General features: G+C 43.3%; 3 protein-coding genes across 6 annotated transcripts in view; all 3 read right to left on the reverse strand.

Moving 5' to 3' along the window:
- LOC129842337 (uncharacterized) overlaps positions 1 to 550 on the reverse strand; it is an 84,797-nt gene extending 84,247 nt beyond the window's left edge. For 2 of the 3 annotated variants that reach the window (XM_055910855.1, XM_055910853.1), the window contains exon 1: positions 436 to 550. The gene's annotated coding sequence lies outside the window, so the exon portion shown is untranslated. The remainder of the gene's footprint in view (positions 1 to 435) is intronic. The other variant, XM_055910856.1, reaches the window with a different exon arrangement.
- A 509-nt stretch (positions 551 to 1,059) lies between these two features.
- LOC129842339 (farnesyl pyrophosphate synthase-like) lies at positions 1,060 to 5,080 on the reverse strand. The gene is made up of 10 exons (XM_055910859.1): positions 4,931 to 5,080; positions 4,094 to 4,249; positions 3,794 to 3,934; positions 3,607 to 3,687; positions 3,276 to 3,398; positions 3,109 to 3,197; positions 2,876 to 2,948; positions 2,711 to 2,788; positions 2,491 to 2,625; positions 1,060 to 2,329 (listed from the first exon to the last, which is right to left on the reverse strand). Exons 1-10 carry the CDS (start codon positions 4,931 to 4,933, stop codon positions 2,135 to 2,137), a joined length of 1,074 nt encoding a protein of 357 aa, XP_055766834.1. The 5' UTR covers positions 4,934 to 5,080; the 3' UTR covers positions 1,060 to 2,134.
- Positions 5,081 to 5,501: 421 nt separating this feature from the next.
- Positions 5,502 to 21,621, reverse strand: part of LOC129842338 (protein ENTREP3-like) — a 192,656-nt gene continuing 176,536 nt past the window's right edge. For both annotated transcript variants that reach the window (XM_055910857.1, XM_055910858.1), the window contains 8 exons: positions 14,088 to 14,187; positions 13,797 to 13,869; positions 12,787 to 13,090; positions 12,351 to 12,691; positions 8,842 to 8,910; positions 8,572 to 8,753; positions 8,286 to 8,432; positions 5,502 to 8,191 (listed from right to left, as the gene is read on the reverse strand). In XM_055910857.1, coding sequence (XP_055766832.1) covers positions 7,940 to 8,191; positions 8,286 to 8,432; positions 8,572 to 8,753; positions 8,842 to 8,910; positions 12,351 to 12,691; positions 12,787 to 13,090; positions 13,797 to 13,869; positions 14,088 to 14,187 — 1,468 coding nt within the window. In that variant the 3' untranslated portion in view covers positions 5,502 to 7,939. The remainder of the gene's footprint in view (positions 8,192 to 8,285; positions 8,433 to 8,571; positions 8,754 to 8,841; positions 8,911 to 12,350; positions 12,692 to 12,786; positions 13,091 to 13,796; positions 13,870 to 14,087; positions 14,188 to 21,621) is intronic.

Here is a 21,621-nt window from a genome sequence, read left to right on the forward strand (position 1 = left end):
ACACGTCGCCCTGTTCAGAACCGTTAGAATAACCGTTAGAATAACGTCCCGTAACCGCAGAGCACATCATCTGCTGGAGTTTCGGTATTTACCATCGGATTTATCGACCTGAAGTGGCGGATGGAGACCGTGGGAAGGGGGGGGGGGGGGGGGGGTACCACAAGCCGCATCGTCCTGACACAGCCACCCCCCTGCTACTATGACAAAATGTATCGCAACGTTTATTAAATGAACTATAACATGATTATGTCTGTCATTCTAGTAAACAACCGTAGGCTATAAATCAAGAAAACGGTTATCGACATTGGTTAACTGTATCTGGGGATGTGGGCAGGTGTTGAAAGCATAGCAAAACGTATAGCCTAGATCTCGGTAAATAGAGAGCATTTGATCAACAACACCTATAATCATATGATTGTGAGATATTTGACTCACCATCGGCTCGGTTGAGGAGAAGATGGAGATGCTGGATCCCGTTCTCGGTAAACGGAGGCGAGCGCGCGCAACCCCGTCCGACCAACGAACAGCCTCTCCACGGGTTAAAGCGAGAGCTCTCTCCTCTCGCGATCACCTTATCTTTCGTCATCCGCCTCTTTCTCTAGCTCATCCGCCTCTTTCTCTAGCTCCTCTGCCGGGACCACACCCATCTTCTGCCTCACCAATCAATCTCCCTCTCTGTTCATCTGTCAGCTCCTTCCATCCCTCTCAGCCTTCGCTTCCTCCCTCCAAGAAAAAGACAATCACTACGGAATGTTCTACCGTATTCTCTTTGATCTCTAATATTGGAATCACTTCCTATCCGCCATCACACTCCCTTCATCTTTATTATTCTATTTCATTCTCAGTGGAAATGGAAGGTAACATGGTAAAAGCACATGCTGTATAGTAATCTATTCACACTGACCGAGGAAGACAGGGCTACACTGTTTCCCTATTCAACACAGGAACCGTGAAAAATAGACTCATTGTCTTTATGAATCATGATGGAAAGCCATACACAATGTCAGAGCTCGCTGTACTATATATTGTTTTCCACAAAAGGTATGAATTCCAAACCCATGTTGGTCACATTTCTTTATTAAAAGCAATAAGATGCCATATTGTCAGCAGCAGGTAGATGTACAGTAGTAATTAGACAGAAAGAGATGATTATACACAGAGGGATATAGAGAAAACAAAATACAAAGACAGAACATGGTGTGAGAGACAGCAGGATTGTTCCTTTCAGGAAGCTTCCTACTCTAGTCCATTCACTCTGCCGGTAGAGACCAGAGCCCTCTGCCGGTAGAGACCAGAGCCCTCTGCCGGTAGAGACCAGAGCCCTCTGCCGGTAGAGACCAGAGCCCTCTGCCGGTAGAGACCAGAGCCCTCTGCCGGTAGAGACCAGAGCCCTCTGCCGGTAGAGACCAGAGCCCTCTGCCGGTAGAGACCAGAGCCCTCTGCCGGTAGAGACCAGAGCCCTCTGCTAAACAGGGCCCCAGGTTGTCATCCTGATTGATGTGATCATCAACCAATAATGATGTCACTCCCTGCCGTCATCATCAATTCCACAGGATTCTAGAGCAGACAGTTCCTAACAGTGACATGATGGCATACTCACGTCATCATCAATAAATAAAAGATTGTCTCTGTATCAGACATACTTTTTTGATGACATGGTATTCCCAGTTTGAGTAATCAGTTATTGTGTACATAATTGAAAATCATATTATGGAGAACAAAATGGGCACACACAGGGGTCCTTAAAGACCAGGTTTAAGACTGACTGGTCTAATCTCAACCAGGCTCACTCGCAGTCCAAACTAAAGTCTTGTTCTATTTAGGTCCCTAGACCCTTAACCTAACCCAGGGCTCTCCAACCCTGTTCTTGGAGAGCTACCCTCCTGTAGGTTTCCACTCTTATTACAATCAGGTGCGTTAGATTAGGGTTGGAGCAAAAACCTACAGGATGGTAGCTCTCCAGGACCAGAGTTGGAGAGCCCTGCCCTATCCCTTAACACCATGGTGTTCACTGAAGGGGTAGGAGCAAGGGGAAGAGGCAAGGGACCGAAATGGAAGCAGCCACACCAACTAGCCCTCAGTCCAGCTACAGTGCAACACACACTAAATAAAAACAGTCCCCTCATCATAGTCTTCACTTGTTTCTCTTGTAGATTTTCTTGGCGAAGTTGAGGAAAACTGCGTGTGGAAGGTTTTGGGCGTGACGCGCGATGAGTTTCTGTAAGCGCTGATAGCTGTCGTCTTCGTATTGGTGGTACAGGGTGGTCATCTGTAGGGTGTTGTACAGTGCTTTCACCTTCTCCACACTGTCATGCCGACCATAACATGACTGGAAGAGGAAAATAAAAGTGAATTATTTCTCACCAGAGAGTCTAGTCAGAGCAGTTTACTGTAAAGAAGTGAATAAATGCATTCATTCCCTTAATCCTCCATCCATCATGACTTGACTTGGGTGTGTTTACAGTTCAATGGTCAACTGTGACCTCTCACCTCCAGCTCTGCCCTTTGTTCCGTGGTCATGACCCCTAGAGCGGTCACCACCAGCCAGCCGCATTTGTTGTCCTGGATGTCTGTTCCAATCTTCCCTGTCACAGCCGGGTCGCCATAGCAATCCAGGTAGTCATCCTGGCAACAGAGAAACATTGTAAAACAATGCTGTTATGACATTGTTCGTGTGTGTGTCAGTCTCATAGAATTACTGTGGTCTCACCTGTATCTGGAAGAACTCTCCCATCTCCAGTAAGATGTGTTTGGCGTTGTTGTGTTCCTCTTCACTGTCGATGCCCGCCTGGGAATTATTCATTATTTCTATAAGTTCCAGTTTCTGCACCTTGTATAATGAGACTGACCAGACGTTACAACACTAAACACTCACCATGTACATGGCTGCTGCCACAGGGAGGTAGAAGGAGTAGAAGGCAGTCTTGTACTTTACTATGGCCTTATATCTGACACAGAGGGAGAGGGAGGGAGAAAGAATAAAGATTATACCCTTCCAAACACCAACAGCCATACACTCATTCTATCAACAACACCCAATCACCTGTACCTTAAATCTCCATATACCCCTCCATCTCTATATCCCCCCCCCCCCCCCCTCTTACAAACCTCTCCATGGTGAAGCGGTTGAGGTCTATTTGACCAGGAGGAGCGGTCATCAGGTCCAGTGCCTGGCCCAGCTCTGTCTGGAAGGACGTCTGAAACACACAGGAACAGAGAAACAATAGTCAGCTACAGCACAAGAGTCAGCTGTGTAAGTGTGTGTGTGTGTGTACCTCAGTGAAGAGCTCCAATAGATGTACGTAGTAGGGCTGTGCCCTGCAGTGTCTGCGCAGTAGTCTGTAGATGGATCCCTCCAGGAGGAAGGAATCATTGATGGCATCCAGACCCACTCTCTCCTGAGAAACAACAGCTATGTTACTGACTGAGCAAACCCTTTAAAGCCTACTACGTTAACAGGTACACATGGTGTTGGTGACAGGTGATGCAATATGGAAGTTGATGTAAGCTTACAGTTAGTTTTGGGTAAACCAGTTGGCTGACCATAACAATGCGTTTAGATTAGACTACAATTCTTGTGAGAGCGATAACATTAGTCAGTCTCACCCTCTTGTACCAGCAGGGCTGACCTCTCCGAGTCACTGAAGCATCCATGATGTCATCAGCTACCAGGAAGAACGCCTGGAGCTGAGAGAGGAGAGAGAGAGAAATAAAAAGTCAGTGTTAGTCACTTCACTGTGGTACCTCAGCAAAGTGCTAATTGATGCAATAACTGAGTGTGTGTGTCTCTCACCAGCTCAATGCACCAGCCAACCAGCAGGGCCCGTCGCACAGCATCCTGGGTCAGCTCAGTGGGAGGAACAAGCTCCCTCAAAGAGCCAATCACAGACAGACCTCTGTTTCTTTTTCCTCCAGGAGTGTTGTAATGCAACACCTAAGAGAAAGAGAGACAGAGAAATAGAGGTGAGTTGTATGGCATCTTTGCGCATCTCAATTTCTCAAATCAAACCCTAGCAACTACCCCTAGACACTTCTCATAGATCTGAAGGAGAAAGAGTGTTTTTTTTTATTCCTATGGTCTCACAACCCCTACCTCTCGGAGTCTGTTGAGAGCGTCAGCGAGGACAGAGTCTGTGAGGTCCTGCTCTGTGAGCTCGGTCACCAGCTCCTCAAACTGGGCCTCAAACAGCTGTGGGTCTGACTGCACCGCCCCCGAGTGGTGGGTCCCGTTGCTGCAACTACTGTCACCCTGAGAGCAGAGGACATTTCAGATTGTGAGGGAAAGGCAAGGAGATAGAAAACAGCATTAGTTTCCAAAGCATCACATGTTAATACCAGGTCTGGTTTGTGCTTATCCCACCCCCCCAAAAAAATGCTTATACAGAAACATATTTCAGTGTCAACGACAACAACTCTCAGTTTGTTAGCTAACAGTACTAAGTTAGTTGGCTATACCAATGTAGTTAACTAACTAAAACTGTAAGCTCATTACACACACAAGCAGACAGGGTGAACATCTTTACAGCAAACTGCACAACTAGAGTAAATGACAGCTAGCAACATCCCAGCGGTGCTGTCAGCAGTAGCTTCAACAGCCTGTTCTCTGCAGTAATGTGACGAATTTGAGGTGAAACTATAGCTAACAGTCTGTGTTCACTATCTCGAAAGACCCAGATAAACAAAGTCTAATAATAGAGATGGCCCACTAACATTAGTAAAAATAGCAAGTTACCTTGGCTAGATTTCAACTAGCTAGCTAACGTTACCTAGCTACAGTAGACAGCGCTTAGTCTCCAGATAGTTATTAACTTGTCTGGCTAGCCATTTACGACACAGTGCGATATCAAGCCTGAGAGTTAGATCCCTTTCATGAATAGATTACTAGATAAGCAATTACACACTAGGTTGCAATATCTGCAGCCCTTCTTACCATGATTATCTTGTCCTTGCTCGTAGTGGCAGTCTGTTTGGCAAATCCCTCTTCACTTGTGTTTCTTTACCTGTCAAATGGGAGAATATGACGCACACAGAACTTGGGTATTCGGTGTATTGTAGTTTTTGACCACTTTGGCGTTTATTTTATCGCATAGCTTCTGAACTAAACGTCCCGACAGCCTTCGCGAGTGATGGCAGGGCCGTGGGACCACAAGGCTTCATATGACATCGAGCCTTTTGATTCGATAACTCCCTCGAACCAGGATGGGCTTTCGGGCTGACTAACCAATAGAAATCCGGAAAAGGAGGAGTTTAGATGGGGGGGACATGTCTGATGTTTAGAGAGTTTGTGGTGAAAGGAACTGCCCTCAAAATATGTACATTAACCCAATCAATTGCTTAGCATGAGTTAGAGGTTTCTTGGCTAATAGTCTAATACATTAAACAATATATAATATGCAACATTAAATCTGTGGTTCCATAAGAATAGAATAAAATGGAATAGCGCATTTCTATAAAATGTTTAGCCTAACTACACATTTTGAACACATTACACACATGAACACTTTCATGTTGTGGATAATTTATTCAATATGTTGAAATACATGACTTGCATTAAAAGTTCTTGTATTAGAACATTTATGTATCATATTTGAAGCGAATAATATGTTTATTCAGTTAGGCTCTATCACTTCAAGCCATACAATTATACAATGTGCAAAATAGGAGGTAGAAATTATAGCAACATTTTTAACACAGCTCAGTGTTTCTGTGTGTTTGAGTGTGTGTGTGTGATTGTGTGTCTGTGTGCATATGTGTATCTGTGTGTTGTGTTTAAATCAGTTACATACATAATTGTGTGTATATTCAAAACTTAAGTCTTCACAATATCGCCATTGAGTGTATAACTCTTGTCCGACTGGGTTGAGGTTAGGCAGCTTTCTAGTCCAATCCAGACAGTATGTCCTCTAAGAATACTGCACGCTTTATGTCGTCCAACCTCCAGTATCAGACTATAATATCCAGATTCTCATAGTTCCCACTAAGTCTTGCTGGAACGTATCTGTACATTTATTGCAAGAATCTCTTTAGTGCTTTTGGTATCATACTGAGGTGTAATTTATCATACATAACCTTTCAGCCAGAGCCAGACACATCACAGAGTTCATGGATGATAGTTAGTTAGAACTCAGTATATCTACAGCTCTGGGTTCAAGAGTACAACATTGACCCTTCACTATATATCAACACAAGGCTCAGAGCAACTAGGTTTTGGGTGCAAGAGAGAGAGAGAGAAAGGGAGAAAAGTAAGAAGCATTGCCAGAACATGCAGCTAAAGTCATTCTTAGGGGAGGTTAGTTCTTTTGTATGATTTGATACACAAAGAGGGAAGTTGTAGTATTTGAACAAGGCTTCTGTTTCATTTGGAGTACATTATGGGGGGTTGTAGCATAACATACAAATCAAATCGCTATGTCCAAGGTCATCTCAGAGACAGGAAATGCCGAGATTGGGAGTATGATTTCTTAGACAGGTGTAATAGTTAGTTTTGAGTTTGGGGTAGATGGTGTGTGAGTTTAGAGTTTGGGGTTGATGGTGTGTGAGTTTGTGGTAGATGATGTGTGAGTTTTGAGTTTGGGGGAGATGGTGTGTTAGTTTTGAGTTTGGGGGAGATGGTGTGTGAGTTTGTGGTAGATGATGTGTGAGTTTTGAGTTTGGGGGAGATGGTGTGTTAGTTTTGAGTTTGGGGTAGATGGTGTGTGAGTTTTGAGTTTGGGGTAGATGGTGTGTTAGTTTTGAGTTTGGGGTTGATGGTGTGTGAGTTTTGAGTTTGGGGTAGATGGTGTGTGAGTTTTGAGTTTGGGGTAGATGGTGTGTGAGTTTTGAGTTTGGGGTAGATGGTGTGTGAGTTTTGAGTTTGGGGTAGATGGTGTGTTAGTTTTGAGTTTGGGGTAGATGGTGTGTGAGTTTTGAGTTTGGGGCACCTTTCTTCTGAAGGCAGTTTGGAGATGGACTAGGTAAGGGGTGTTGAGGATTACATGTTGATTTTACCTCAAGAAAATTTACCACAAAAAAATGTACTAAAATAATAACGATGTAAGATTGTAAACATACGGCGACACTAGCAGGCCTATAAACTTTCACTGTCAGTGGGCAAAACGAGTGTACATTTTTCTGTACATTTTACAGTATCATCAGGAGAAAAGGAAGGTTAACCATTTCACGAGTGGAAGACAAAAAGGGGAGTTCCTTGAACACTTAAAGTGAGTTTCGCTGCGGATGAAGAGCTGGACAAATGAACGTACATTTGAGTTTTGAAAAAGAGTGAGCAGTTTAATGAGAATATGCGGTTCATGTGAGAGTGATGTTCACAGCTCCAGAAACGTGTTTACCTTAGACACAGATCTAGGATCAGCGTATGCTCCACTGATCCTAGATTTTAACCATTAGGAGGAGAAACACTAAACTGACCATAGCTCAGAGTCCAGGGGAAACTTCATTATCCTACTCCTTCTCTCCATCCTCTCTTTTCTTGAAGTTAGAGAGAGATCCCAGAGAGTTGGAGAGGACAGATAGAGTTGTGTTCAGTATGGCTAGGTGGAGGTTGAAGATAGGAGGTTAGTTGAGAGGTCAAAGTTCAGGAAAGGAAGGCCAGGCGCAGGTGCAGAGGAGGGCTCCAAGGGGAAGGAGGAGGGAGGGAGGAAGGGAAAGAGGAAGGATGCATGTTGAAAGTATTGGAAAAAGGCTGTAGCAAAGGTCCAGTCGTTCCCTCCTCATAGTGCTGACTCCCTCCACCGCCCATCAAGATATGTTAGTAGCCTGTTCCTTCATCCTTCCTCTCCCCTGTCTAACTCATCCCGCCATCCTCCACCTCTCCTCCTCCCTTTGTATCTCTTCTTCATTAGACCATACCATGCCTCCACTCTCCTCTGTGTGGGTACACTTTCTGCCTCCTCTCCTTTTCCTCCCCCTCCCCTCCCATCTTTCCTCCCTCCTCCCCCTCTCACAGGGTTGACTCTGTGTACAGTGCCCCTGATGACCCGTGAGGGGGGTTGGGCGTCAGTAATCGCCATAGCGACGCAGAGGAGGAGGAGCTTAAGTCGCCGCAGCTGCGCAAGTGGATCCCCTCCGTCACAGGGGGTTGGTTGCTATGACGGCGGTTGTGGCGGCTGTCGCTATGGGAGTGGTGGTGACCACGGTGATGAGGGTGTGGCGGGTGGGATCCCTGGCTGGCCCCCCAGGAGTTACGTAACACCTTGAGACAGACAGACAGACAGACACTAGTGTGAGTGTGTGTGTCTGTATGTGTGTATTTACTGTATGTGTGTATATGTGTCAGTGTGTGTTACCTGCTCTAAAGGGAGATGGCCTGTCCCGTTGCCCTCCACTCCGCCTCTCCTTTTCTGACCCTGTCCCGTGTTCCCAGAATGCTCTGCGGCGGACGCCAGGTTCCGTTTGGAGCGCTGCAGGAAGCGAGCCACCAACCCCCTCGTCACCTGACAGGAAGAAAAGGAGACAGGATGAGAAATGAGGACCTGGCATAATCGTTCTACATACAGCATGTCCATTTCTAGATATAAGTATCTTTGCAGTGTTTATGGCTGCTGTTATTAGTCTTTTTCAGCCATTACACACCTTGAGGTCCCCAAGAGAGCGGTTGCATTCTTTGGGCAGGTGCAATGGAGAGTTGGCGGGGCCTTTGGAGAGGGGCAAGGTGCGCCCCATGGTGGCTGCCTTCACACTGCCCTTCCTGGGGAGGAGGGCTGAGGGGGGCACCAGAGAGGAGCGGGGCAGCAGGCATGCCTCGGAGGACGGACCTGGGGAAGACAGACACAAACTATAATCTGTAGTGTCTAAAAGGTGGTCAATACTGCCTTCTCTAACCGCTAACCTTTACCTTCTCACCTGTGTCTGTAGAGGTCTGAGAGTTCTCCCTCACTCCTTTACTGCCCACTGAGCCACCACTGAAGTCAACTAGATCAGAGAGGGAGGGAGAGAGCAGAGAGGGAAGGAGAGAGGAGAGAGGGAGGGGAAAGAGGAGAGAGGGAGGGGAGAGAAGAGAAGGAGCTGGGAGAGAGGGTGGGAGAGATGAGAGAGGGAGGGAGAGTTGAGAAAGGGAGGAGAAGGGGTGAAGGAGAGGAAGCGAGAGAGGAGAAAGGGAGGGAGAGAGGAGAGAGGGAGGGAGGGGAGAGAGGAGAGATGGATGGAGGGAGAGAGGTCAGATGAAAGAAAGGGAGGGGAGAGAGGAGAAAGGGAGGGAGCGAGAGAGGAGAGAGAGAGGGAGGGAAAAGAGGAGAGAGTGAGGGAGAGGAAAGAGGGAGGGAAAAGAGGAAAGAGAGAGGGAGGGGAGAGAGGAGAAAGGAAGGGAGAAGAGAGAGGGAGGGAGAGAGAGGAGAGAGGGAGGGAAAAGAGGAGAGAGTAAGGGAGAGAGGTGAGAGGGAGAGAGAGAGAGGGAGGGAGAGAAAAGAGGAGAGAGTAAGGGAGAGAGGAGAGAGGGAGGGAGGGAGAGAGAGGAGAGTGGGAGGGAGGGAAAAGAGGAGAAAGGGAGGGAGAGAGGGAGGGAGGGAGGGAAAAGAGGAGAGAGAGAGGGAGAGAGAGAGGAGAGAGGGAGGGAGAGAGAGGAGAGAGGGAGGGAGAGAGAGAGGAGAGAGGGAGGGAGAGAAAAGAGGAGAGAGGGAGGGAGAGAGGAGAGAGGGAGGGAGAGAGAGGAGAGAGGGAGGGAGAGAGAGAGGAGAGAGGGAGGGAGGGAAAAGAGGAGAGGTATGATATAGATATGAAATGCAAACTATCACCACGTCTTTCTTGCATAGCGTGTTCATAGTGTGTTATATAGTGTATTCATAGTGTATTCATAGTGTGTGTCATGACTGTCCTGATCAGGTCAGGTTACAGGAGACCACAACCCTCCAGCTTATCTCTCAACCCCAACAGATGAGGAGAGATCTAGGGGTCTGAAGATGTGGGGGTTTTATGACCCCTCACACCCATGGTAATTCTGAGGCCACAGAAAACATTCCCTCTCACTATGGAGAACCAGCCTCAGAACTTTAAACATGCAATAAAGGGACTTTGTAACAATGGTTTCCGTCAACTACAATGGTGGTCATGACGATAGATGGAATATGAAAATGTATGTCATTTTTGTTTTGTTATTAAAGGTTAATAGATGACGTTATTATGAAAACATTGTAACGTTAAGAGTTTTCCTCGTATATGCTTGATGTTTATACATTGTACGTTATGTGGAAAATGTCCAAATCAAAGAGAATGTTTCGGTAGAGATGAAATGTGAAGTTAGTTGTCTAAAATTGGATCTGAGTCAAATCTAGACCTTGCCCCTCAAACTTGGTACGCCCAGAGAATTGCCCTGTTGGCGGTAACGCCCACTTCTGACCCGAGGGTATAAAACCTGTGAGTGCAGAATTAACATACATGACTAAGTGACCCGAGCTGCAGCCAAAGGTCTAAAAGGTCAACGAACCCAAAACGCAACAAGTTGAAGACAAAGAAATCTTTTTCTACCCAAGCTACGGATGAGTAGCGTGTCTAAGCGGGTGTATTCAAGCCGAACCACCTAGCCTCCACTCCCCATCGAATCGTGGTATCTACACTCTTTCATCTTTACGCTGTGAGCTCTGAGCTACAGAGCTATCTGTCCTCCGAAGACCCCTTCCAGAGCGAGGACAAAGGAACAGGCCAGTAAAGCCAAAGGACACGGACATCGTGTCGTGAGGACACCTAGAGAGGTGCGCAGGAGAAGTGCGTCATTGAGCAGCTCGAACGGTCCACACGGGAAAATCCACAGAGACCTTCCACAAGTAATTACATCATTATATTCTGACTCATAATAGCGGCAGTTTGGGGCAAGGCTAGAATGAGGGTAGGGTTAGAATGAGCATAGCTGACAATTTCACCCAAATGTATATTCCTCTTGTGTACTTTCTCTCTCTTTTAAATCCCCATTTTGGGTAACACGCGCCCTAGTGTGTTGGCCCGTTATACTAAGTTCTAATCAATAGCCTAGAATGTGTTTTTGTGTATGTGTATCTTTTATCATCATTTTAGCTTTTTAGTAAATAAACATTCAACTAAGATTGGTGTGGTGCGAATTCATTAGTGAGACCTGGGTCCGTGCAGAATCCCAGGCTATACGACGTTCAGAACGAGACTGTTAGAGGCAACTGGTAAAATCGATATTCTGATATTCTTTGAGTTAATTTGGGAAATAGAAACTCAATAAAAACTAGTTTTCCCATGGTGCCCCAGGTTAATGAGTTAATAATTGCTTGATTCAGTTAATCACGTAATTAGAAACTTGTAATCATTCGATGAGCAACAGTCGCCACATTAACTAATACAATGTCACGACATGTGTTATATAGTGAATTCATAGTGTGTTCATAGTGTGTTATATAGTGTATTCATAGTGTATTCATAGTGTGTTATATAGTGTGTTCATAGTGTATTCATAGTGTGTTATATAGTGAATTCATAGTGTGTTCATAGTGTGTTATATAGTGTATTCATAGCGTGTTCATAGTGTGTTATATAGTGTGTTCATAGTGTGTTATATAGTGTATTCATAGTGTATTCATAGTGTGTTATATAGTGTGTTCATAGTGTATTCATAGTGTGTTATATAGTGAATTCATAGTGTGTTCATAGTGTGTTATATAGTGTATTCATAGCGTGTTCATAGTGTGTTATATAGTGTGTTCATAGTGTGTTATATAGTGTATTCATAGCGTGTTCATAGTGTGTTATATAGTGTATTCCTAGTGTGTTATATAGTGTGTTCATAGTGTATTCATAGTGTGTTATATAGTGTATTCATAGTGTGTTATATAGCGTGTTCATAGTGTTTTATATAGTGTGTTCATAGTGTGTTATATAGTGTATTCATAGTGTGTTATATAGCGTGTTCATAGTGTGTTATATAGCGTGTTCATAGTGTGTTATATAGTGTATTCCTAGTGTGTTATATAGTGTATTCATAGCGTGTTCATATTGTGTTATATAGTGTATTCATAGTGTGTTATATAGTGTGTTCATAGTGTATTCATAGTGTGTTATATAGTGTATTCATAGTGTGTTCATAGTGTGTTATATAGTGTATTCATAGCGTGTTCATAGTGTGTTATATAGTGTGTTCATAGTGTGTTATATAGTGTATTCATAGCGTGTTCATAGTGTGTTATATAGTGTATTCCTAGTGTGTTATATAGCGTGTTCATAGTGTGTTATATAGTGTATTCATAGCGTGTTCATATTGTGTTATATAGTGTATTCATAGTGTGTTCATAGTGTGTTCATAGCGTGTTCATAGTGTGTTATATAGTGTGTTCATAGTGTGAATTGTAAATCACTAACACTGGATGTCTGTACATGTGTGTTGTGTGTGTGTGTGTACCCACCAGTATCAGCAGAAGAGCTGAGACCAGGCTCGCTGTGTGACCTCACTAGGGGCAGAAGCACATCACTATCCCCCCTCTCGCTCCCTCCGCCCTGACGACGCAGGTACAACGGCTGTAGAGGGAGGGGCACCCTGTTGCCCTGACCACCCTGCTGATTGACAGCTGAGGATGAGGAAGTGGGAGGAGCTGCAGAGGCAGAGGCAGAACCGCGTCGTAAAGGGGTGCAAGGCCCGACTCGTTTCTCTAGGATAGAGGAGTGCTGGTGAGAGGTGGCGCCCCCTAGCAGCTCCAACTGGGAACAACTACTGGCCAACATAGCCTGTCGCCTCAACACTGGAGACCTGCAAAGAGGGGGGAGAGGGAGGGTTGTTCTCTTTTGAGAAGGAGCTGTAAGAAAGTGGCTGTGAACTGTGTGTGTGATTGTCCTTGTATTTACCTGTATGTAGCTGTAGCAGTGCTAGAGGAGGAGCAGGAGTTGGACCTCTCTCCCCTGTAGCATCGCCTGGCCCTGGGGTCCACCAGGGGACTCTCTACCAGGGGACTCTCTGGGGCTTGGGGAGGGGGGCCACGGAAGCTCACATACTCCCCTCCTTCTCCCCCGTCTCCCCCCTCCACTCCCCCGGTGCTCCCTCTCTCCCCCCTAGCCCTCACCCCCACGAGGCAGGAGTCCTCTGAAGGTGAGGAGTCATCTGGGATGTCAATGATCTCCGACATCAACAGAGAACCACTGTCCATGGAGACTGGAGGTAGGGAGGGAGACGGTTCATTTACTTGTTTATATTAGGCTAAATTTATGAATTGGCAGTGTTGCCTGTTTACAGTTGAAGTCGGAAGTTTACATACACTTAGGCTGGAGTCATTAAAACTAGTCTTTCAACCTCTCCACAAATTTCTGGTTAACAAACTATAGTTTTGGCAAGTCGGTTAAGACATCTACTTTGTGCAATTTTTCCAACAATTGTTTACAAACAGATTATTTCACTTATAATTCACTGTATCACAATTCCAGTGGGTCAGAAGTTTACATACACTAAGTTGACTGTGCCTTTAAACAGCTTGGAAAATTCCAGAAAATGATGTCATGGCTTTAGAAGCTTCTGATAGGCTTATTGACATAATTTGAGTCAATTGGAGGTGTCCCTGTGGATGTATTTCAAGGCCTACCTTCAAATTAAGTGCCTCTTTGCTTGACATCATGGGAAAATCAAAAGAAATCAGCCAAGACCTCAGATCTTTTTTTTTACTAGGATTAAATGTCAGGAACTGTGAAAAACTGAGTTGAAATGTATTTGGCTAAGGTGTATGTAAACTTCTGACTTGAACTGTAGGTAAAGAACCAGAGTCAATGGGCCCTTCATGGAACCTCTCCATTCAATACCAGACTGGTAAAACCATGATAATAGAGCTGAAGTGAACAGAATGTAGCATACAGTATGTGACTCTCACCCTCTCCGCTGAAGGCAGTGGATGTGGCCCTCTCTCCAGACAACTCGTTCCCATGGCTGTCAAACACCGTGGCCTAAAGACAACCACACCGGACATGTGTTTAATAGACACACACACCCGCATGCACACACAAACAAACAAACACACACACACACATAGGCAATTGTCCTGTATTCCTGCTTAGCACGTTCCCTCTCTCTCTCTCTCTCTCTCTCTTTCACACGCACGCACGCACGCACGCACGCACGCACGCACACACACCAGCAAACATGTCCAGATTCCCCCACTGACCTGGCTAGCTGCTCTCTGTCCCATCACTAATTCGTAAGGAGGGGGACAGTCAGTGGGGTACAGAGGAACTGGACTCTCCATCGACCCGTTATAGGTGATACTGAGGACATATAGATACACAGACAAACAATGAAGACTGATTCTATTGCCTATTTACAAATGCTAGAGTGTGTGTGTAATAATAATATATATATTTGTCCTGTTACACACAAGTGTTTAGTTTTTTTCCAATTGCTAACATGCATTGGTCAAAACAAAACATTCTTCACACAGTCAGCGACACAGAAATGTATTTGGACCAAACTGTGAATAATTTTTCATTGCTTTCACACAAAATGCATCAATGACCACATTCTCCAAAATCCATGAACTCTTTTCTCATTCATACTCCACCACCTGTAAAACTATATATTTGCAGCACGTTTTCAAATGCAAACACACTGTTTCCAAAACTGTTAAAAACACATTCAAAACAGAATGATGGCAAATGCCGTGCATTTCTGAAGTAACCGGATTGAAACATAGAAAAACTCAGCAGAATATTTTATAATGCCAAACACAGCTGATTGCAATTTCAGCTGAAAGCCTTCCCAAGTGTCCTGTTTTTGGTCTCGCTACCTAACAGACAAAAGAGGACTGCTTCAGAATGATTTAGTTTGGAAACATGGATCAAGGAAGACAGGTTGGTGGGGAAAGAAGAGTGACAGGGAGAGGGAGAATGCGTGGAGGACAACGGAGAGGAAGACAGGTTGGTGGGGAAAGAAGAGTGTCAGGGAGAGGGAGAATGTGTGGAGGACAACGGAGAGGAAGACAGGTTGGTGGGGAAAGAAGAGTGACAGGGAGAGGGAGAATGCGTGGAGGACAACGGAGAGGAAGACAGGTTGGTGGGGAAAGAAGAGTGACAGGGAGAGGGAGGACAACGGAGAGGAAGACAGGTTGGTGGTGAAAGAAGAGTGGCAGGGAGAGGGAGAATGTGTGGAGGACAAAGGAGAGGAAGACAGGTGGGTGGGGAAAGAAGAGTGGCAGGGAGAGGGAGAATGTGTGGAGGACAACGGAGAGGAAGACAGGTTGGTGGGGAAAGAGGAGTGGCAGGGAGAGGGAGAATGCGTGGAGGACAACGGAGAGGAAGACAGGTTGGTGGGGAAAGAAGAGTGGCAGGGAGAGGGAGAATGTGTGGAGGGCAACGGAGAGGAAGACCTAGAGCGGTGGTCTCTGATGAGATAAGGGCCACAATTATTGACCATGTTGTAAACCATGGTCTCTCTTGAACTACATATTCCAGTACAATACAGTATGTTCACATTTTTACATGTACTGACATTTGGAAATATATTGATTGTTTTTTGTTTTTCAGTAGGATCCAAAGGTTGCCTCCCACAGGAGGGAGAGGCAGAATATTATCAGATGGGCAGAAAATTGCCATTGTTGACATGATAGTTGGCAACAATGCAATAAAACTGTGGGAAATTCGGGACAGAGTGCTGGCAGACTATCACTTTTGGGAATGTGAATACGGTCAGCACAACGACAATTGCCAGAGTCCATAAGATAAAAACATGAGCATAAGATAAGGATGAAGCAGTTGTACACTGGACCTTTTGAGAGAAACGGTGAACCTGTGAGAGAACTCCCGTATCAATATGTCCAGGTAAGATGTCTGTTCAATACATTTATTTATTTATTTCACCTTTATTTAACCAGGTAGGCTAGTTGAGAACAAGTTCTCATTTACAACTGCGACCTGGCCAAGATAAAGCAAAGCAGTTCGACACATACAACAACACAGAGTTACACATGGAATAAACAAACATACAATCAAAAATACAGTAGAAAAATCTCTATATATAAATGAGGTAGGATAAGAGAGGTAAGGCAATAAATAGGCCATCGTGGCGAAGTGATTACAATATAGCAATTAAATACTGGAATGGTAGGATGTACAGAAGATGAATGTGCAAGTAGAGATACTGGGGTGCAAAAGAGCAAGATAAATAAATAAATACAGTATGGGGATGAGGTAGATTGGATGAGCTAATTACAGATGAGCTATGTACAAGTGCAGTGATCTGTGAGCTGCTCTGAGAGCTGGTGCTTAAAGCTAGTGAGGGAGATATGAGTCTCCAGCTTCAGAGATTTTTGCAGTTTGTTCCAGTCATTGGCAGCAGAGAGAGAACTGAAAGGAGAGGCGGCCAAAGAAGGAATTGGCTTTGGGGGTGACCAGTGAGATATACCTGCTGGAGCGCGTGCTACGGGTGGGTGCTGCTATGGTGACCAGTGAGCTGAGATAAGGTGGGGCTTTACCTAGCAGAGACTTGTAGATGACCTGGAGCCAGTGGGTTTGGCGACGAGTATGAAGCGATGGCCAGCCAACGAGATTATACAGGTCACAGTGGTGGGTAATATATGGGGCTTTGGTGACATAACGGATGGCACTGTGATAGACTGCATCCAATTTGTTGTGTAGAGTGTTGGAGGCTATTTTATTGATGACATCGCTGAAGTCAAGGATCGGTAGGATGGTCATTTTATGAGGGTAAGTTTGGCTGCATGAGTGAAGGATGCTTTGTTGCGAAATAAGAAGCCGATTCTAGATTTAATTTTGGATTGGATATGCTTAATGTGAGTCTGGAAGGAGAGTTTACAGTCTAGCCAGACACCTAGGTATTTGTAGTTGTCAACATATTCTAAGTCAGAACCGTCCAGAGTAGTGATGCTGGACGGGCGGGCAGGTGCGGGCAGTGATCGGTTGAAGAGCATGCACTTAGTTTCACTTGCATTTAAGAGCAGTTGGAGGCCACGGAAGGAGAGTTGTATGACATTGAAGGTTGTCTGGAGGTTAGTTAACACAGTGTCCAAGGAAGGGCCAGAAGTATTCGGGGTGTGGAGACACTTTTCCTGAAGACTGCCAGGGTTGGATTAGATATTCCAGAAGATACTTTCCAAGATGCATCACCAGAGAAGACATAAGATGTGATGTTAATGAGGCCCCCAAATGCAAAAGAGAGGGAGAACTAGAACCCTCACAGTACTGTACAGTATGAGTGATTATACTATACATGTTGATGAGAACTAGAACCCTCACAGTACTGTACAGTATGAGTGTTATACTATACATGTTGATGAGAACTAGAACCCTCACAGTACTGTACAGTATGAGTGATTATACTATACATGTTGATGAGAACTAGAACCCTCACAGTACTGTACAGTATGAGTGATTATACTATACATGTTGATGAGAACTAGAACCCTCACAGTACTGTACAGTATGAGTGATTATACTATACATGTTGATGAGAACTAGAACCCTCACAGTACTGTACAGTGTGAGTGATTATACTATACATGTTGATGAGAACTAGAACCCTCACAGTACTGTACAGTATGCGTGATTATACTATACATTTTGATGAGAACTAGAACCCTCACAGTACTGTACAGTATGAGTGATTATACTATACATGTTGATGAGAACTAGATTCCTCACAGTACTGTAAAGAATGAGTGATTATACTACATGTTGATGAGAACTAGAACCCTCACAGTACTGTACAGTGAGTGATTATACTATACATGTTGATGAGAATTAGAACCCTCACAGTACTGTACAGTATGAGTGATTATACTATACATGTTGATGAGAACTAGAACCCTCACAGTACTGTACAGTATGAGTGATTATACTAAACATGTTGATGAGAACTAGAACCCTCACAGTACTGTACAGTATGAGTGATTATAATAAACATGTTGATGAGAACAAGAACCCTCACAGTACTGTACAGTATGAGTGATTATACTATACATGTTGATGAGAACTAGAACCTTCACAGTACTGTACAGTATGAGTGATTATACTATACATGTTGATGAGAACTAGAATCCTCACAGTACTGTACAGTATGAGTGATTATACTATACATGTTGATGAGAACTAGAACCCTCACAGTACTGTACAGTATGAGTGATTATACTATACATGTTGATGAGAACTAGGACCCTCACAGTACTGTACAGTATGAGCGATTATACTATACATGTTGATGAGAACTAGGACCCTCACAGTACTGTACAGTATGAGTGATTATACTACATGTTGATGAGAACTAGAACCCTCACAGTACTGTACAGTATGAGTGATTATACTATACATGTTGATGAGAACTAGAACCCTCACAGTACTGTACAGTATGAATGATTATACTATACATGATGAGGACTAGAACCCTCACAGAACTGTACAGTATGAGTGATTATACTATACATGTTGATGAGAACTAGAACCCTCACAGTACTGTACAGTATGAGTGATTATACTATACATGTTGATGAGAACTAGAATCGTCACAGTACTGTACAGTATGAGTGATTATACTATACATGTTGATGAGAACTAGAACCCTCACAGTACTGTACAGTATGAGTGATTAAACTATACATGTTGATGAGAACTAGAACCCTCACAGTACTGTACAGTATGAGTGATTATACTATACATGTTGATGAGAACTAGAACCCTCACAGTACTGTACAGTATGAGTGATTATACTATACATGTTGATGAGAACTAGAACCCTTACAGTACTGTACGGAATGAGTGATTATACTATACATGTTGATGAGAACTAGAACCCTCACAGTACTGTACAGTATGAGTGATTATACTATATGTTGATGAGAACTAGAACCCTCACAGCACTGTACAGTATGAGTGATTATACTATACATGTTGATGAGAACTAGAACCCTCACAGTACTGTACAGTATGAATGATTATACTATACATGATGAGGACTAGAACCCTCACAGAACTGTACAGTATGAGTGATTATACTATACATGTTGATGAGAACTAGAACCCTCACAGTACTGTACAGTATGAGTGATTATTCTATACATGTTGATGAGAACTAGAACCCTCACAGTACTGTACAGTATGAGTGATTATACTATACATGTTGATGAGAACTAGAACCCTCACAGTACTGTACAGTATGAGTGATTATACTATACATGTTGATGAGAACTAGAACCCTCACAGTACTGTACAGTATGAGTGATTATACTACATGTTGATGAGAACTAGAATCCTCACAGTACTGTACAGTATGAGTGATTATACTATACATGTTGATGAGAACTAGAACCCTCACAGTACTGTACAGTATGAGTGATTATACTATACATGTTGATGAGAACTAGAATCGTCACAGTACTGTACAGTATGAGTGATTATACTATACATGTTGATGAGAACTAGAACCCTCACAGTACTGTACAGTATGAGTGATTAAACTATACATGTTGATGAGAACTAGAACCCTCACAGTACTGTACAGTGTGAGTGATTATACTATACATGTTGATGAGAACTACAACCCTCACAGTACTGTACAGTATGAGTGATTATACTATACATGTTGATGAGAACTACAACCCTCACAGTACTGTACAGTATGAGTGATTATACTATACATGTTGATGAGAACTAGAACCCTCACAGTACTGTACAGTATGAGTGATTATACTATACATGTTGATGAGAACTAGAACCCTCACAGAACTGTACAGTATGAGTTATTATACTATACATGTTGATGAGAACTAGAACCCTCACAGTACTGTACAGTATGAGTGATTATACTATACATGTTGATGAGAACTAGAACCCTCACAGTACTGTACAGTATGAGTTATTATACTATACATGTTGATGAGAACTACAACCCTCACAGTACTATACAGTATGAGTGATTATACTATACATGTTGATGAGAACTACAACCCTCACAGTACTGTACAGTATGAGTGATTATACTATACATGTTGATGAGAACTAGAACCCTCACAGTACTGTACAGTATGAGTGATTATAATAAACATGTTGATGAGAACAAGAACCCTCACAGTACTGTACAGTATGAGTGATTATACTATACATGTTGATGAGAACTAGAACCTTCACAGTACTGTACAGTATGAGTGATTATACTATACATGTTGATGAGAACTAGAATCCTCACAGTACTGTACAGTATGAGTGATTATACTATACATGTTGATGAGAACTAGAACCCTCACAGTACTGTACAGTATGAGTGATTATACTATACATGTTGATGAGAACTAGGACCCTCACAGTACTGTACAGTATGAGTGATTATACTATACATGTTGATGAGAACTAGGACCCTCACAGTACTGTACAGTATGAGTGATTATACTACATGTTGATGAGAACTAGAACCCTCACAGTACTGTACAGTATGAGTGATTATACTATACATGTTGATGAGAACTAGAACCCTCACAGTACTGTACAGTATGAATGATTATACTATACATGATGAGGACTAGAACCCTCACAGAACTGTACAGTATGAGTGATTATACTATACATGTTGATGAGAACTAGAACCCTCACAGTACTGTACAGTATGAGTGATTAAACTATACATGTTGATGAGAACTAGAACCCTCACAGTACTGTACAGTATGAGTGATTATACTATACATGTTGATGAGAACTAGAACCCTCACAGTACTGTACAGTATGAGTGATTATACTATACATGTTGATGAGAACTAGAACCCTCACAGTACTGTACAGTATGAGTTATTATACTATACATGTTGATGAGAACTAGAACCCTTACAGTACTGTACGGAATGAGTGATTATACTATACATGTTGATGAGAACTAGAACCCTCACAGTACTGTACAGTATGAGTGATTATACTATATGTTGATGAGAACTAGAACCCTCACAGTACTGTACAGTATGAGTGATTATACTATACATGTTGATGAGAACTAGAATCCTCACAGTACTGTACAGTATGAATGATTATACTATACATGATGAGGACTAGAACCCTCACAGAACTGTACAGTATGAGTGATTATACTATACATGTTGATGAGAACTAGAACCCTCACAGTACTGTACAGTATGAGTGATTATTCTATACATGTTGATGAGAACTAGAACCCTCACAGTACTGTACAGTATGAGTGATTATACTATACATGTTGATGAGAACTAGAACCCTCACAGTACTGTACAGTATGAGTGATTATACTATACATGTTGATGAGAACTAGAACCCTCACAGTACTGTACAGTATGAGTGATTATACTACATGTTGATGAGAACTAGAATCCTCACAGTACTGTACAGTATGAGTGATTATACTATACATGTTGATGAGAACTAGAACCCTCACAGTACTGTACAGTATGAGTGATTATACTATACATGTTGATGAGAACTAGAATCGTCACAGTACTGTACAGTATGAGTGATTATACTATACATGTTGATGAGAACTAGAACCCTCACAGTACTGTACAGTATGAGTGATTAAACTATACATGTTGATGAGAACTAGAACCCTCACAGTACTGTACAGTATGAGTGATTATACTATACATGTTGATGAGAACTAGAACCCTCACAGTACTGTACAGTATGAGTGATTAAACTATACATGTTGATGAGAACTAGAACCCTCACAGTACTGTACAGTAT

Source organism: Salvelinus fontinalis, unplaced genomic scaffold (assembly GCF_029448725.1).
Source record: "Salvelinus fontinalis isolate EN_2023a unplaced genomic scaffold, ASM2944872v1 scaffold_0033, whole genome shotgun sequence".
In the NCBI taxonomy this organism is placed as follows: domain Eukaryota; kingdom Metazoa; phylum Chordata; class Actinopteri; order Salmoniformes; family Salmonidae; genus Salvelinus; species Salvelinus fontinalis.